General features: G+C 41.6%; 1 protein-coding gene across 8 annotated transcripts in view; it reads right to left on the bottom strand.

Annotated features, from left to right (window-relative positions):
* Positions 1–14,518, bottom strand: part of SLTM (SAFB like transcription modulator) — a 48,590-nt gene continuing 34,072 nt past the window's right edge. For all 8 annotated transcript variants that reach the window (XM_037151123.2, XM_037151118.2, XM_037151121.2 and 5 more), the window contains 6 exons: positions 13,944–14,068; positions 12,951–13,121; positions 9,856–10,170; positions 9,606–9,747; positions 4,796–4,956; positions 1–1,046 (listed from right to left, as the gene is read on the bottom strand). In XM_037151123.2, the coding sequence (XP_037007018.2) occupies positions 938–1,046; positions 4,796–4,956; positions 9,606–9,747; positions 9,856–10,170; positions 12,951–13,121; positions 13,944–14,068 (1,023 nt within the window). In that variant the 3' untranslated portion in view covers positions 1–937. The remainder of the gene's footprint in view (positions 1,047–4,795; positions 4,957–9,605; positions 9,748–9,855; positions 10,171–12,950; positions 13,122–13,943; positions 14,069–14,518) is intronic.

The raw sequence follows: 14,518 nt of genomic DNA, 5'->3' as shown, positions 1-14,518 counted from the left end.
TTCTAAGTGTGGATTTTATTTCACGAAGAGACAACAATGCCGTCCCACATACAAGTGTTTACAAAACCCATCTGATTCACCAGTCTAGAGAGCCTGGGGTCTTTTCCACTTCTCAACATAGTTGGGAATATGGAAACATTAATACCCACATAATTCCCAAAGTTGGAATTTATCCATCAAACGGTACAGATTACCTAAACGTGCACTTACCTGCACAATTCATTCTAAGAATCTCAGTGATACAAACCTCATGGCCAAGGTTTCATTAATCTATTTGGTCTCATACCATGCAAACCGGAACAAGTATGCTGCTATACTAAACTGAAGATCAGTTCTCATTTTACAATTAAAAAGGTTCTCAACGCTTTAGCAACTATAGAGAATATGAAGGTTTATTTCAAAAAGAGTACATTTTTAAAACCAGGATACACAGATGCATTTAATGTAACAGTACCTTCTGCAAAAATAGGTTAAATAATACTCAGAAATGCAAGGAACAATCTTATTCTCTAAAAATTGGACAGCAGACTTTTTAAACTTAGACAGCCTTCAAAATGAAGGCTGAAAATGCTTGGTGACAAGTAACTCTACCGCCTGGTGCCACAGAGTGAGCGCCGCAAACGAAACTTCTACCACACAGCTGCAAACTACTCTATCTCCACACTGCGTTCGGCAAAATGGTTTTGACTCCAGTCCTCTCAGATGTGTCTCGGTGCTACAAGAAAAAAAGTTGAATGATACACAAAACTATTAGAAGTTACAACAGAACTATTTAAACATCTTCTCCAAAATTGAGAAAAGCAATCATGTTAAATTTTAAAAAAGGAGAAATAAAGAAAAGTCTCAAGCAAGTCAGAGGTCCTCTTCGTGAGTAGTCAAGTACAGTTTACTGGAGATTTCAATAAATTATCCTGAATCCATGGCAGAGAGCTAATGTTCAGAATCGTCGTGGAGGTCCACCTTTAAATGGCTTAAATCCAGAGCCACTTCCTCTTGGCATGGAATTGCCACCGATTTGTACAATTCTATTAATTGGGGAGGCATTACTGGAAAGGTGTAAGAGAAAAAAAGAAATAGTTACAGTTAATAACTACAAACTGCTTATAATTTACCAGGCGCTATTCTTTGTACTTTAGCCACACCAAGAAATTCACTGTTCTCAACAGTCTCACTTTACTTATGAAGAAACTGAGATGTGGAGGTACAAGATCACAGAGGTAGTAATAAATGGTGGAGGAAGAATGTGAACTTGAGCAGTTGAACTTGCCTCAGAGTAGGCCATGCATGTATGTATGGTATGCACATGAACGGACTGGAGAATGGACTGGTTCTCAAATTGTGGTACCCATCAACTGGGAGGTTGAACCTCTGACCTACAGAACATCATTCAAGAAATGTTTCTGGAATTTTTTATATGCATAATGCAACACAGTAGGTACAAATGAGTGATACAAGAAAAAGATCCACCAAAAAGCCCTACAACAACGTTGGGAGATAAAACCCCACAGTGATTTGGCCAAGATGGAGGTGTAGGTAGACACACTGTGCTTCCTCAAACAGCCAAAATTAAGGACAACAAAAATTTAGAAACAAAAAAGCAACCAGAACTGATAGGAAATTGAACTGTATGGAAGTCCCAACAACCATTTATCCAGACCAGTAAGAGGGGCAGAGAGGGGTCACAGCAGGAAAAAGTGGTGGCTGAAGGACCCGAGTGCACAGGCAGCGGCTGGCAGACCCAAGGCGTAAGGTGGCAATGAGCAGACCCAGTGAGGGCAAAAGGCGGTTGGCTGACCGCAGTCACACATATGCATGCAGATAAACCAGGCGAAAAACGGGCAGTGAGACAGACTGGGTGACCCTGCGCCAGGAAATAAAGCCTAAAAGCACCGACTGAAAACACCTGTGGGGGTTGAGGTGCCAGGAGAGACTCCCAGCCTCACAGGAAAGTTCAGTGGAGAGACTTACAGGGTCCTAGACCTTGCACAAACCTACCCACCCAGGAACCAGCACCAGGAGGGCCCAGTTTGCTTGGGGAAAGCAGCAGAAGGGACTGAAATCCAAGAGACAGTGGAGCAAGAACCATTGTTCCCTCTCTGACCCCACCCCCACATAGAGCATCACAATCCAGCTACTGGATTGCCCCACTCTGGTGAACACCTAAGGCTCAGCCCCTCATATCTAACAGGTGCAACCAGACCCAGGGGTTGGGGGGAGGTTCAAATGGAAGAATAGATCAAAGCCCCAGAGCCAATACTTTTAAGCAACCAAGAGACAGCCAACCTATCAGATGCACAGTTCAAAGCACTGGTGATCAGGATGCTCATAGAACTGGTTGAATTTGGTCGCAAATTAGATGAAAAAAATGAAGGCTACACTAAGTGAAATGAAGGAAAATGCACATGGAACCAATAGTGATGGAAACAAAACTGGGACCCAAATCAATGGAGTAGACCAGAATGAAGAAAGAAACAACCAAACAGAAAAGAAGGAAGAAACAAGAATTTAAGAAAATGAGGAGAGGCTTAGGAACCTCCAGGACACCTTTAAACACTCCAACATCCGAATTATATGGGTACCAGAAGGGAAAGAGGAAGAGCGACAAGTGGAAAACTTACTGGAATAAATAAAGGAGAACTTCCCCAATCTGGCAAAGGAAATAGACTTCCAGTAAGTCCAGGAAGCTCAGAGTCCCAAAGAAGGTGGACTCAAGGAGGAACACACCAAGGCACATCATCATTACATTAACCAAGATTAAAATGAAGGAGAGAATCCTAGAAGCAGCAAGAGATAAGGGGACAGTCACCTACAAAGGAGTTCCCGTCAGATTGTCAGCTGATTTCTCAAAAGAGACCTTATAGGCAAGAAGGGGCTGGAAAGAAGTATTCCAAGTCATGAAAGGCAAGGACCTACATCCAAGATTGCTCTATCCAACAAAGCTTTCATTTAGAATGGAAGGGCAGATAAAGTGCTTCTCAGATAAGGTCAAGTTCAAGGAGTTCATCATCACCAAGCCCTTATTATATGAAATGTTAAAGGGACTTATCTAAGAAAAAGAAGATAAAAATATCAACAGTGAAAGGAGAGCAAAGTCATAATTACTAACAACCACACCTAAAACAAAAGGAAACTAAGAGGACAGCTAGATCAGGAATGGAACCATAGAAATGAAGATCACATGGAGGGTTAGCAACAGGGGAGTGGGAGGAGGTGAAGGGGGGGAAGGTACAGAGAATAAGTAGCATAGATGGTAGGTAGAAAATAGACGGGTAGGGCAAGAATAGTAGGGGAAATGTAGAAGCTTATGACACATGGACATGAACTAAAGTGCGGGGAATGTGGGTGGGTGGGAGGGGATGTGCAGGGTGGAGGGGAATGAAGGGGGGGAAATGGGACAACTGTAATTGCATAATCAATAAAATATATTTTTAAAAAACCCACAGTGAAATGGTATAAGTAGAATAGAACCAGTTTATGAAAAGATTTGAATGCCAAGTTGAAGAATCTGGATTAGTTTCTGTGACCCAGGAAAGCTGCTTGTGTTTTGGGAGTAAATAAATGGTATAATACAACAGCAGCAATTGTTAAATTTAGAAATAGTGTGAATGGAGCACAAAAAAGATTAATTTGGGAAGATCAAATAGAAGCTGGAATGAGGAAGAAAGCATTAGCTATTACAATTTTTTATAAAACTTATAAATTCACACTCAAAATGAAGAAAGATACAAGTGAGGCCCATGGTTTTGAAGTCCGGGGGGATGAGATGCATGGTGGCCCTGGCAAATTAAAAGAAGCTGTAGGCAATAACTGGGACATGAAGGTTTGAAACAAGAGGAATGAGTTTGCCTGTGACCTTGAATGTATGGAGACAGCAGGGCTTTTACATGCAGATCACAATACAGAGCTCCATTTGAAGGAGCTGGCAAAAGAAATAAAAAGGGCAGAAAGAAAACTATGATGCATTAGAAGCAGAGGAGTGTTTCAAAAGAGGGAAAAGCAATGGTGGGAAATAGTGCTTATCCACTGAGGAGCCTAAGAACTAAAATAAAGGAATCCTATGTATCAAAGGAATCTATATTTATCAGGAAACAAAGGCATCGGTGACCTATAAAAACCAAAGGTAGAATGAGTGATGAGGCTGTGCAGGCACAAGTATAAATAAACACTTACATTTGGTGGTAGATGCAGCCAATTGAAAAGTAATTCTGGGTTACTAAGCCAAGCCCCGTCTTCTAAGACGGGGCCATGGGAAAGAAAGGTGGGCATGCAACAGAGAGAGAGGCCAAAGACCTGCCGCACAGGGGCCACAGCGGGTGTCAGTGCGAGAGAAAATAAAGCTTGTCTCTTAGCATATGAACCGGCCTTAGGTTAAATGCCCAAAAGTTTTGCAGGAGTTACAATATTTGAAAAGGGAGGAAGCAAAACATCCTTTCAGTTTTCTTCTTCCTTTCTAGGAATTTTAGGAATGTTAGGTAGTGAACAAAAAGATGGCGCCAACTTGAAGTCAATGTTCAATAACTACTGGATTCTGACATACCTACATACACACCTCTATCTAGATCAATATGCCAGAATGCCAATCAACGAACCAATACCAGGGAATAGAAACTGGTAAAAATTAACACCAGCTGCCCTGCATAAAATCCACTGGAGATGTGTAGTTAATAAAGAGACATATTTGGGCAGATCTAGGGTTGCCACCGTTCAGTCTCTCAGAAGCTGTAATGACCTTTCAGAAGAGAAGAAGGGTTTGGTTGTACACTGGCAGAAAATTCTCAACGAGTCAGCTATTTACCTTGCATGCTGGCTTATCATGCCTGCCCCTGTCCGGCCGTCACCCATGCGCCTTGTGTCATGATAGCCAGGCCCTTGAGAAGGGGGACCGTGCCACTCTTTCCTTGGTCCACTGGCATCCCGTCCGTGGCGCTCAACCACGTGTCGCTCTTCAGGATAGTGCTAGTGAAGAGAATATTAACAGAGAAGTCACGATACCTCAGCCACACACCAATTTACTCATGTTAGTGTGCTTTTAATGCAGAAACAAATTAGTAAGATGTCTGGGAAGATAAAAGACTTAATAATACGACAGCGCATATAAGGGTTTCCAACCACTCTGCATTAAGAAGCTACTCAGGGTAAGATATGAGGGAAATGGTACAGCACTGTAATTGCTACTTCTATACCTTCTAGCACCCATGTACTTTTTGACCCTTTATTTAGTATTTTCATATCTCTATATGACGCCTGGATCAATATATCTACATGTAAGAAGGCATAGTGAGAGGTCTTAACCTTAAGACAAATTAAGATGTAAGATCAACATGCAAACACATAAAACAGGAGCTGTTATCTTAGAGAGAACTGTTGCTGCTATGGCTTGGACAAGGTCTTCCATCCATGACAATGAAAAACAGCGTACTGGACATAAAGAAACAAAGGCCTTAGAACTAAGACTCTGAGGAAGGACGAGTCATAATTATGATACTTAGCCTACAAAAACACAAAGCTAAAGGTACCTTAGAGACAGAACCCCTTTCCTAAAAGAACTTCTGAATTCAGAGGGCTTTGTCCATGAGACTGCCTTAAGTTTACTCTAAACAAAGCAGAAATTTGATTTATATACCCAAGCCTAAAGTTCTATTTAGTGTAAACACCTCCATGAAGTGATCTACTTAATGTTTCACTTATTAGAAGCATTATAGCTTATAATGCCATCAGGCCCAAATCTGTTTCATAATTGCTCCAGATGAACTGGAAAGTATATAGTTCTATTAGCTAAAATGCCAAGGGCTTAAAAGTTTTTCTAGTAAAAAAGAAAGGTCCGGAAAAAACCTAGCATTTCTATTTAAATATAAAACAGCATCAGAGTATAATGCAGGTTGAAGATGGATACACACACACTTCAAGACTTTTTTATGTATAACTTGAGATGATATTCTGTATGTGTTACTTCAATGCATATATCAGTGTATCATCAATAGAATGCTTTTAAATTACCGTATGTTTCAGACCATAAGATGTACTAGGTTTTAAGAGGAAGAAAATAGGGAAAAAATGTGGTGAAATATTTAACATAAATAACATAATATTTTACCAATGTAAATGTAAAAAGAACTCAACAGCAGTATTAACAATCGTTATTCCTCCCAAATGGGGGTGGGGTGCATCTTATAGTTAAAAAAATATGGTAGTTAAAAGTTTCTGCTCAATATAGTTGCTTGAGTGATGAAGACACTTTCTTCCGTCTAGGTTCATTAACTCAAAAATATTCAAGTCAACAAAGTAAAACAAGAGTCAAAAGCAATTTAAAACTACAACATTTTTATTGCATTTTTACAGTTAAAGCTACTTAATGGCTGACTTCCGGTCAAGATGCAGGCACAGGGGAACACGGCTGGCCTCCTTGCACAACTACAACTAAACTATAAAACAACTGTTGTTAGAACCATCAGAAATAGAGTTGAATGGAAGTCTGGAAAGTTCAGAATTTAAAAAACCATATCCATCCATAGGTGAAAGGGATGCAAAACGAGCTGGTCACATACCCATTGTGCTAGATAAAACTTCAAGAAGGGTATCTCAGAAGTGCACAGTCCCAACCCCATACCAGGCCCTTCACCCTAGGGTTCCAGTGCCAGGAAAAGGAGTCCCATAACCTGTGGCTGCAAAAACCAGCAGGCACTGAGTTGGTGGAATAAACTTCTAGAGTTCCAAGCAGTTCCTCTTAAAGAACCCACACATGGACTCACGGACTTAGATTCACTTCTTCTGACCTCCAGCCCAGGGCAGCAACTTGAAAGGCACCAGTGGCATATATGGAAGAACTGAATTGTCCAGCATCGAGGTGAGAGCTGCAGGGACAGCTTTCTCCCAGACAGAAAGGCAAGCAGAGGCCGTTGTCTCTTATCTGAACCCTCTGCCTACAGAGCCACTGAGCCAGCGGGTGGGTGCCATATCTGAGACTCGTCAACCTGGATAGAACTGGAGATCGCCCAAGACTCTGTCATACCCAACTTATGGGCCCGCCCAAGCTGTTAACAGTGGCTTTTCAATATAATGGCTGGTCTTGGCTCATGTTGCGCAACTTCCTAAATCCTCTCAAACAAGCAACGGCAGGCTTCAGTGAGCCCCAAGGCCCCTGTTCCTCTTATTAGGTGGCCAAAGGCCTGGCAGTAGCAGCAGCCAGCCTAGGTTCAAGCTTGGCTTCGCCTGGGAACCGCCAAGCCCATCACAGGAAGCAGCCACCTCATACTGCTTTACAGCTCAGGCAGGGTGGACCTACGGCAAAACACAGGTCAGAGCTGACCTTGACCTGCACCACCCAGGAAACCCTAGAGCCTGTGTACCCAGTGGACAGCTACAGACCATGCTGGAGCACCACCCTGCCCCTGCAATCTCCAGGCAGGGGAGGGGTTGGTGGTCAATGGACACAGCTGACTGGCCTGGGTAAATCCCTCCCACTGATCTGCCAACAGTAATCAAGGCTCAACTACAAGACAATGGTGTATTAAGCCCACATGAAAGATACAACGAGAGTACCCAGCTTGGATGGGAGGGGAAGCCGAGCCACTGACCCCTACAGGACACCCACTACATTAGGCCATGCCACGAAGAGAGGGAGTCATAGCTGCTCTACCTAATACACAGAAACAAACACAGGGAGGCTGCCAAAATGAGGAGTCAAATAAACATGGCCCAGCCACGGCTAATGTGGCCCAGTGGACTGAGTGCCAGACTGCAAACCAAAGGGATTGTACCAGGATTGTACCAGGTCCCCAGTAAAGGGTGTGCAAGAAGCAACCACACATTGATGTTTCTCTCCTTCTCTTTCTCTCTTCCTTCCCCTCTCTCAAAATAAATAAATAGAAATGTTAAAACGAGGGAGAGAAATGGCACAAATAAAAGAACAGATCAAAATTCTGGGTGATAGGGGAGGCTGTACCACTGGACCCTACGGGACACCTACTGCATTAGGCCACACTACCAAGACACAGAGTCAAAGCAGCTCTACCTAATACAATAGGAACAAACACATGGAGGCTGCCAAAACAAAGAGACAAAGAAACACGGCCCACATGAAAGAGATCAAAACTCCAGAAAAAAAACCCTAAATAAAATGGAGATAAGTAATCTGTTAGATGCAGAGTTCAAAATGCCGGTTATAAGGATGCTCAAGGAACTTAGGACCTCAGCAGCACAAAAAACACCCAGTCAGAAATGAAAGACACTAACTGAAATAAAGAACAATTTACAGGGAAACAACAGTAGAATGGATGAAGCCAAGAATCAGATCAATGATTTGAAACATAAGGAGCCAAAAAACAACCATAAGAACAACAAAAAAAGAATCCCCAAAAAATGAGGATAGTATAAAGAGTCTCTGGGGCAACTTTAAGTGATCCAACATTTGCTTCGAAGGGGTGCTGGAGGAAGAGAAAGAGCAAAAATTGGAAATCTATCTGAAAAAATTTGGTGAAAGAAATAGATTTGCAAATCCAGAAACCAGAGTCTCCCAACTATGATGAATGCATAGAGGCCCACTCCAAGACACATCATTATTAAAAGGCCAAAGGTTAAAGATAAATAGAGATGCTTAAAAGTAAGAGAAAGCCCTGGCTGGTGTAGCTCAGTGGATTGAGCGCGGGCCTGCGAACCAGACAATCGCGGTTCGATTCCCAGTCAGGGCACATGCCTGGGTTGCAGACCAGTTCCCTGCAGGCCAGTTCCCAGCAGGGGACGCACAAAAGGCAACCATACAGTGATGTTTCTCTCCCTCTCTCCTTCCCTTCCCCTCTAAAGATAAATAAATAAAATATTAAAAAAAAAAAACAAGAGAAAAGATGTTAGTTATCTGAAAGTTGCCAAATGGGAGGGGGAGGAGAAGAATGGGTGAAAAGGCAAGGCGATTAAGAAATACAAATAGGTGGTTGCAGAAGAGCCATGAGTATGTAAAGTGCAGCAAGGGAAACAGAGCAGAGCAGCCAAAGAACCTACACGCACAATCGGGACATGAACAATGGTGAGGGATTGCCTGAGGGAGTGGGGAGAGTGGGAGTTGCTGGGTGATAGGAGGCAAAAGAGAAACATCTGGACAAACTGTAATAGCATAATCAATAAAATGTAATTTTTAAAAAAGAAATAAAACCAAAGTCCTCAGGAAAGCTCATCTACCGAATGTAATACTTCTCAAATTTCCGCAGGAAGTTTAACTTAAAAAATTACCGAGAATTTCAGGACTAGTATCCTCCTTCCTTGGACTACTGAAATTCAACTACTGACAGTAAAATATGAAAAGTATTAACATCTTTTACAGTTTCTCAATTATTCTAATAGATAAATGTATCTCACAACAAAATGGTAAGTCCTCTAAATTTCAAGAAATGAGAGTAAACATTAAGCCCTAGCCAGGTAGCTCAGCTGGTTAGACAGCCGTCCCGACACACCGAGGTTGTGGGTTCCATCCCTGGTCAGGGCACACACAAGAACCAACCAACGAACACATAAATCCATGGAACCAATTGATGTTTCTCTCTCCCCTCCCCTCCCTTCTCTCCAAAAACAGTTCTATAAAAAGAGAGAGAGAATAAAGCTCCGTAAGCATTTACCTGCGCTCCACTTCCTCGGTCTGTGATGACTCTGTCTCCCTCTCTGTCCCCATAGCCGGAAGCGTTGCTGCGACTCCCATGGGGAGCCCCTCTTACACTGTGTCCCGACACTTCTCTCCCAGATCGTTCTGGCCTTTCAACCCTGTTAAACAAAACCCCAAAACATACACCATCAAAATTCTATTTCAACTGCTGAGAAACCCAAACGCGTCGTATACCACCAACCAGGCATTAGAACCCACGCCAATACCTTGTTTCCCGTTTGTCACTGGACATGCCTCCTTCGCCTTTCCAGGTGGATGGTCTGGATGGGTTGGGGCCTGCTTCTCGAGGATGTCTGGGGTGAGTGACATCAGGCCTGTCGTGAATGATCACGGTTCTCCTCTCATCTCGTTCCCCTCGTACTTCCAGCCTGTCCGTTTCTCCAAGTTCATTTCTTGATGGTGGAGGCTCATTTCTTCTGGAATCACTGAAATTTTTCGGATACCTTTCAAAACCCGGATCTTCTCTTCGTGCACTCGGACGTGTTTTTTTCCCTTCACTTTGACCAACAAAGCGTTCTCGCCTATTAAGTTACCCAAAACAAAGAACACAGATTCTGGTAAGTACTTACGTGGCTTTATTCTCCTTAACTTTATTTGCATAACCTACAATAATTATACCTCCTGTAAAAAATTACCTTAAGGCAAAGCCACCAAAAAATCCCACAATTATAATAACTCATAATCTTTTAAATTGACTAAATGTGTGGCATGAAGGTTGGTTTTTCAGCATCCAGGAGGGATTCCATCCAACACTCAAACCACTACCAACCTGAGATTTCACTGCTCTTAACAGCTGAGGCACCCAAAACTCTCTGCATTCCCCCTGCGTATGAAAGCCTGAGAAATAAAACCAACCTACTTAACCTTGTCATGGTGGCCGATTAAACTAATTTTGAATACCAAATCATATTTCTACTAACAAAAACCAAACGTGGGCCTTGGCCAGGTGGCTCAGTTAGCGGGACCTCGGCCCATGTACCAAAAAGCTGTGGGTTGATTCCTGGTTGGGGCACGTACAGGAGGCAAGTGGTCAATGTCGATCTCTCTCCCCCCCTTCCTCTCTCTCTAAAGTCAATAAGTGTATCCTCAGGTGAGAACTTAAAAAGAAAAAGAGACAGGCAAAAAAAAAAAGAACAGATGAAACTGCTGTGCTGTACGGCAGGAACTGGAGCGCTTTGCCAAGATAATCGGGGCCTATGTGAGATTTGGGAATTATCTGTCTGTGGGGAGACCAGGAAGCAGTAACTCAGACAAGAAAAAAATGTTCTGTGCACCAGTATCCCCAAAAGAAGACTTCACCCCAACAACTGGTATAGAAAAATGAATCCACTGTCTTTTCCTAAAACCTTTTTATATTTTCTCAATTAATGAGAGCTAAATACTGTTACTCAGCTTTAAATGCCAGCATGGGGGGAAAGAAAACCGAATGAAGAAATAATTTTTTAATACATTTGCATCAAAGGTGGAAAAAATAAATCTAGGATATTCATTCATATACTAAGAACTCATCTAGTAGCCCTGGCTGGTGTAGCTCAGTGGACTGAGCACGCGGGCCTGCAAGTCAGAGGATTGCGGTTCAGTTCCCAGTCAGGGCACATGCTGGGGTTGCAGGCCAGTTTCCAGCAGGGGACTCATGAGAGGCAACCACACATTGATATTTCTCTCCCTCTCTCCTTCCCTTCCCCTCTAAAGATAAATAAATTTAAAAATATTAAAAATAATTAGTCTTTAAAAAAAAAGTCATCTAGTATAAACTGCTACCAGTTAGATGTTAGATGGGAAGTTTGATCATGTTATCCAAGATACAAACATTCTTTGTTTAAATCTAGGTTATTATGTTAATTTTTGTTGATTCCTTGTTTTTCTTCATATTACAGTCCTTTCTGGCTGTCCCCTGTAAATTCTGTATTATAAGCACCTGAGAAATTCAAACGACTGGGGGAAGTTGCTGATATTCACAGGCACATTTGGATAGTTCACAGAACCCATGAATAAAATGAAGGTGTTTGTTAAAGTAAAGGAAAACAAGGTTTTGCAGTGGGGTGATTACTTTTCCTTGGAGTAACTCCTAAGCAAATTAGATGCCTCATCATTTGGAGGGAAGTCTTCTCCACTCCCCGATATCAGCAAAAAGATCAACTATTAAATTTTTTGAAGCCCAGAGCTTCTTTATTTAAAAAAAAAAGTGTGGATTAAAATTATTGTAAAAAGCAAGCATGGACATAGGTGGGCCAGCTGAATTGTCCATTACAGTAGATCTTGACCATGGACAAGTTGGCTGTGGTTGACCCCTGTGCAGCTGTAAACTGCCTTCTTTAAAAAGAGAAGCTGCTGGGATGTGTAGGCTTTGCACTGAGCAGTTTAGTCTTTGAGGGCTTCTTGAAATAAGAAAGCCATCACCTAAACACTCATCTAGTCATCCCAGGGTTCTCTTAACTCTGTAGGTCCACGAGGTAGACTTCAATGATTCATATGTTTTCCATGGTCATTTCTGAGGATTTTTCACACGAGAGAAAAGAAAAGGGAAAGAGTTAATCCTTGTGGGTGTGAGTTTGGGACCCGCTGGCCAACAAAAGTGTCACTCCCGGAATACAGGCTTGGCATGTTTGCACCTGTCACTGTGTTAGTGTTTAAGCTTGGTGGTTAGAGCTGTTGCATGTTTTTTAAAATACATTTTTAAAATATTTTATTTATTTATCTTTAGAGGGGAAGGAGAGAGAGAGAGAGAAATATCAACGTATGGTTGCCTCTCGTGAGTCCCCCACTGGGAACTGGCCTGCAACCCATGCATGTGCCCTGACTCGGAATCAAACCATGGTTGTTTGGTTCGCAGGCCTGCGCTCAATCCACTGAGCCACACCAGTCTGGGCCTGTTTCATTTTCTGAACTAGTTTAACTTCATGGTTCTAGTTATTCAAACCAATTCTTACAGCCTCCTGAGTGGGTCACCTGGAGCTTTGAATTGTAATATTTTGAAATTTTTCATACTAAAATGTACCAAAACAGTGCACAGAGTAAAGGTAATTTACAGGGAAAAAAAAAATACACAGCTTATTTCATATGGAAAAAAATATTGAGTGGTAGATACACAATGCAATATACAGATCATGTATCAGAGAAATGTACATTTGAAACCTGTATGATTTTATTAACCAATGTCACCAAATTAAAAAAAAAACCCACCATTTATTTTGAACACTCAGCTCTAACCTGTACTTCATTAAGATTTTAACAGAAAAACCAAACTTATCACTAGCACGACTCATACACTAAACGTCCATTTTGAACATAATCAATTTACCTTTCAAAAGATGAAGACTGTACTGTTGAACCCTCAGGAAACCTGCCCCTTTCTCGGTGGTCAAAGTCATTAAATCTGTTCTGTTGGCGAGAATAGTCAGATCCATGGCTGAATCGTGCATCTGTATCTAGAGACAACTTTTTATTCTCGCTCCAGTAAGGATCATCTCGCCTTAAAGAGAAATATTTGCTCATTTATATAAATTAGTATTACGACAACCCAACAACACTTACTTGGAGCCCCACACACCACACACACTAGAAGCTGTGCAGACGGAGGACAATAAACTCAGAACACAATCCCTGTTACAAGACGAGCTAGCCAGAACTCACTGCATGGTGTCACACAGTGGTAGAGGGATTTCACAGGGCAGAAAATAGTTAAAAATTGTCTGTCTTAAAATTATTAGATGGAAAAGACAAGTGGTATAATACTCGATCTATACCACTGAATAGTAAAATTCTAAATCATAGCATACAACCTCTTCAGTTATACTTCACTTTGGAAAGGGTAGAGAAATAAGTCCGAGCATAATTCATTCATTACGCCTATTTCTCAGCACAATCAACTAAATCTCACAGAACTTAAAGTAAGAAAATTAAATGACTATATTTTTGAAATCTAGTGCGAATCATGAACACACACAACAAAATCCATATTTTTAGTCTCTCTAATATATGACTTCCCTTTTTGTACTATCTGGGCTACCTTGTAAGAATTTTGAAAATGGGCATGAGTTTGAGAACCACCACTGAAGCCTATTATAACCATTATTTCCAGTCATAATGGAAAATGTCTGGCATTAGAAAGGAAAAAGAAGAACAGATCTTCCTACTTGACAACACACTGGGTTGTGTTCATTACTATAATTATTCCCATCCCTGTCGACCACCTCTAACTCCGGTGATTACTTGTACTTACTAGTTCTCTAGTTAATTTTGGCTTGAAAGGAGTAAGATAGCAAGTGTAAATGAAAAAGAAGCAAGCAACTACCTATGATCCACATCACGTGGACGTTTCAAAGAATTCCTTTTTTCTTGTTCATAACGAAGCTGTTGCTGTTGCCTTCTTAGTTCCTCTCGTTCTCTAGCAATACGTTCAGCTTCTTTACGTCGTTCCTTCAGACGACACAGAAGGAAGAACCAACGATGCAAAATAAAAACATAAGGTAAGTATATATGCAACCTTGTTTTAATCCTATCATTAAGAAACCATCATGGGCAAGCATTGGGCAAAACACTTGGGACAGATATATAAGCAAATATGACTCCAGGAATCAGTAATCTAGACTAGGGCTATTACTGTTCGTCAACCTCATAAATAACAGAGATTGTGGGGGTGAAAGCTGACAGGTAACTGGGAAGGTCAAATTTAGTTTAATCATTTGACTGAAACAAAAGCACCTATAGGGAATTAGAAATAGAGTTCTTAATAGGTACGGACACTAAGTGCCTTAAAATCCTGGGTGCACTTCTGCAGAGAGAGGCATTATTTCCTTCCAGCCTTGGGAAATCATTCCCACTGTAATATGTAAGGAAAGTTATTATTTTCTAAGGTTGGGGCAGTGA

The sequence above is a fragment of the Artibeus jamaicensis genome, unplaced genomic scaffold (genome assembly GCF_021234435.1).
Source record: "Artibeus jamaicensis isolate MK-2021 breed Jamaican fruit bat unplaced genomic scaffold, CSHL_Jam_final contig_548, whole genome shotgun sequence".
Lineage (NCBI taxonomy): Eukaryota > Metazoa > Chordata > Mammalia > Chiroptera > Phyllostomidae > Artibeus > Artibeus jamaicensis.
This window is presented reverse-complemented; position numbering and strand designations above follow the sequence as displayed.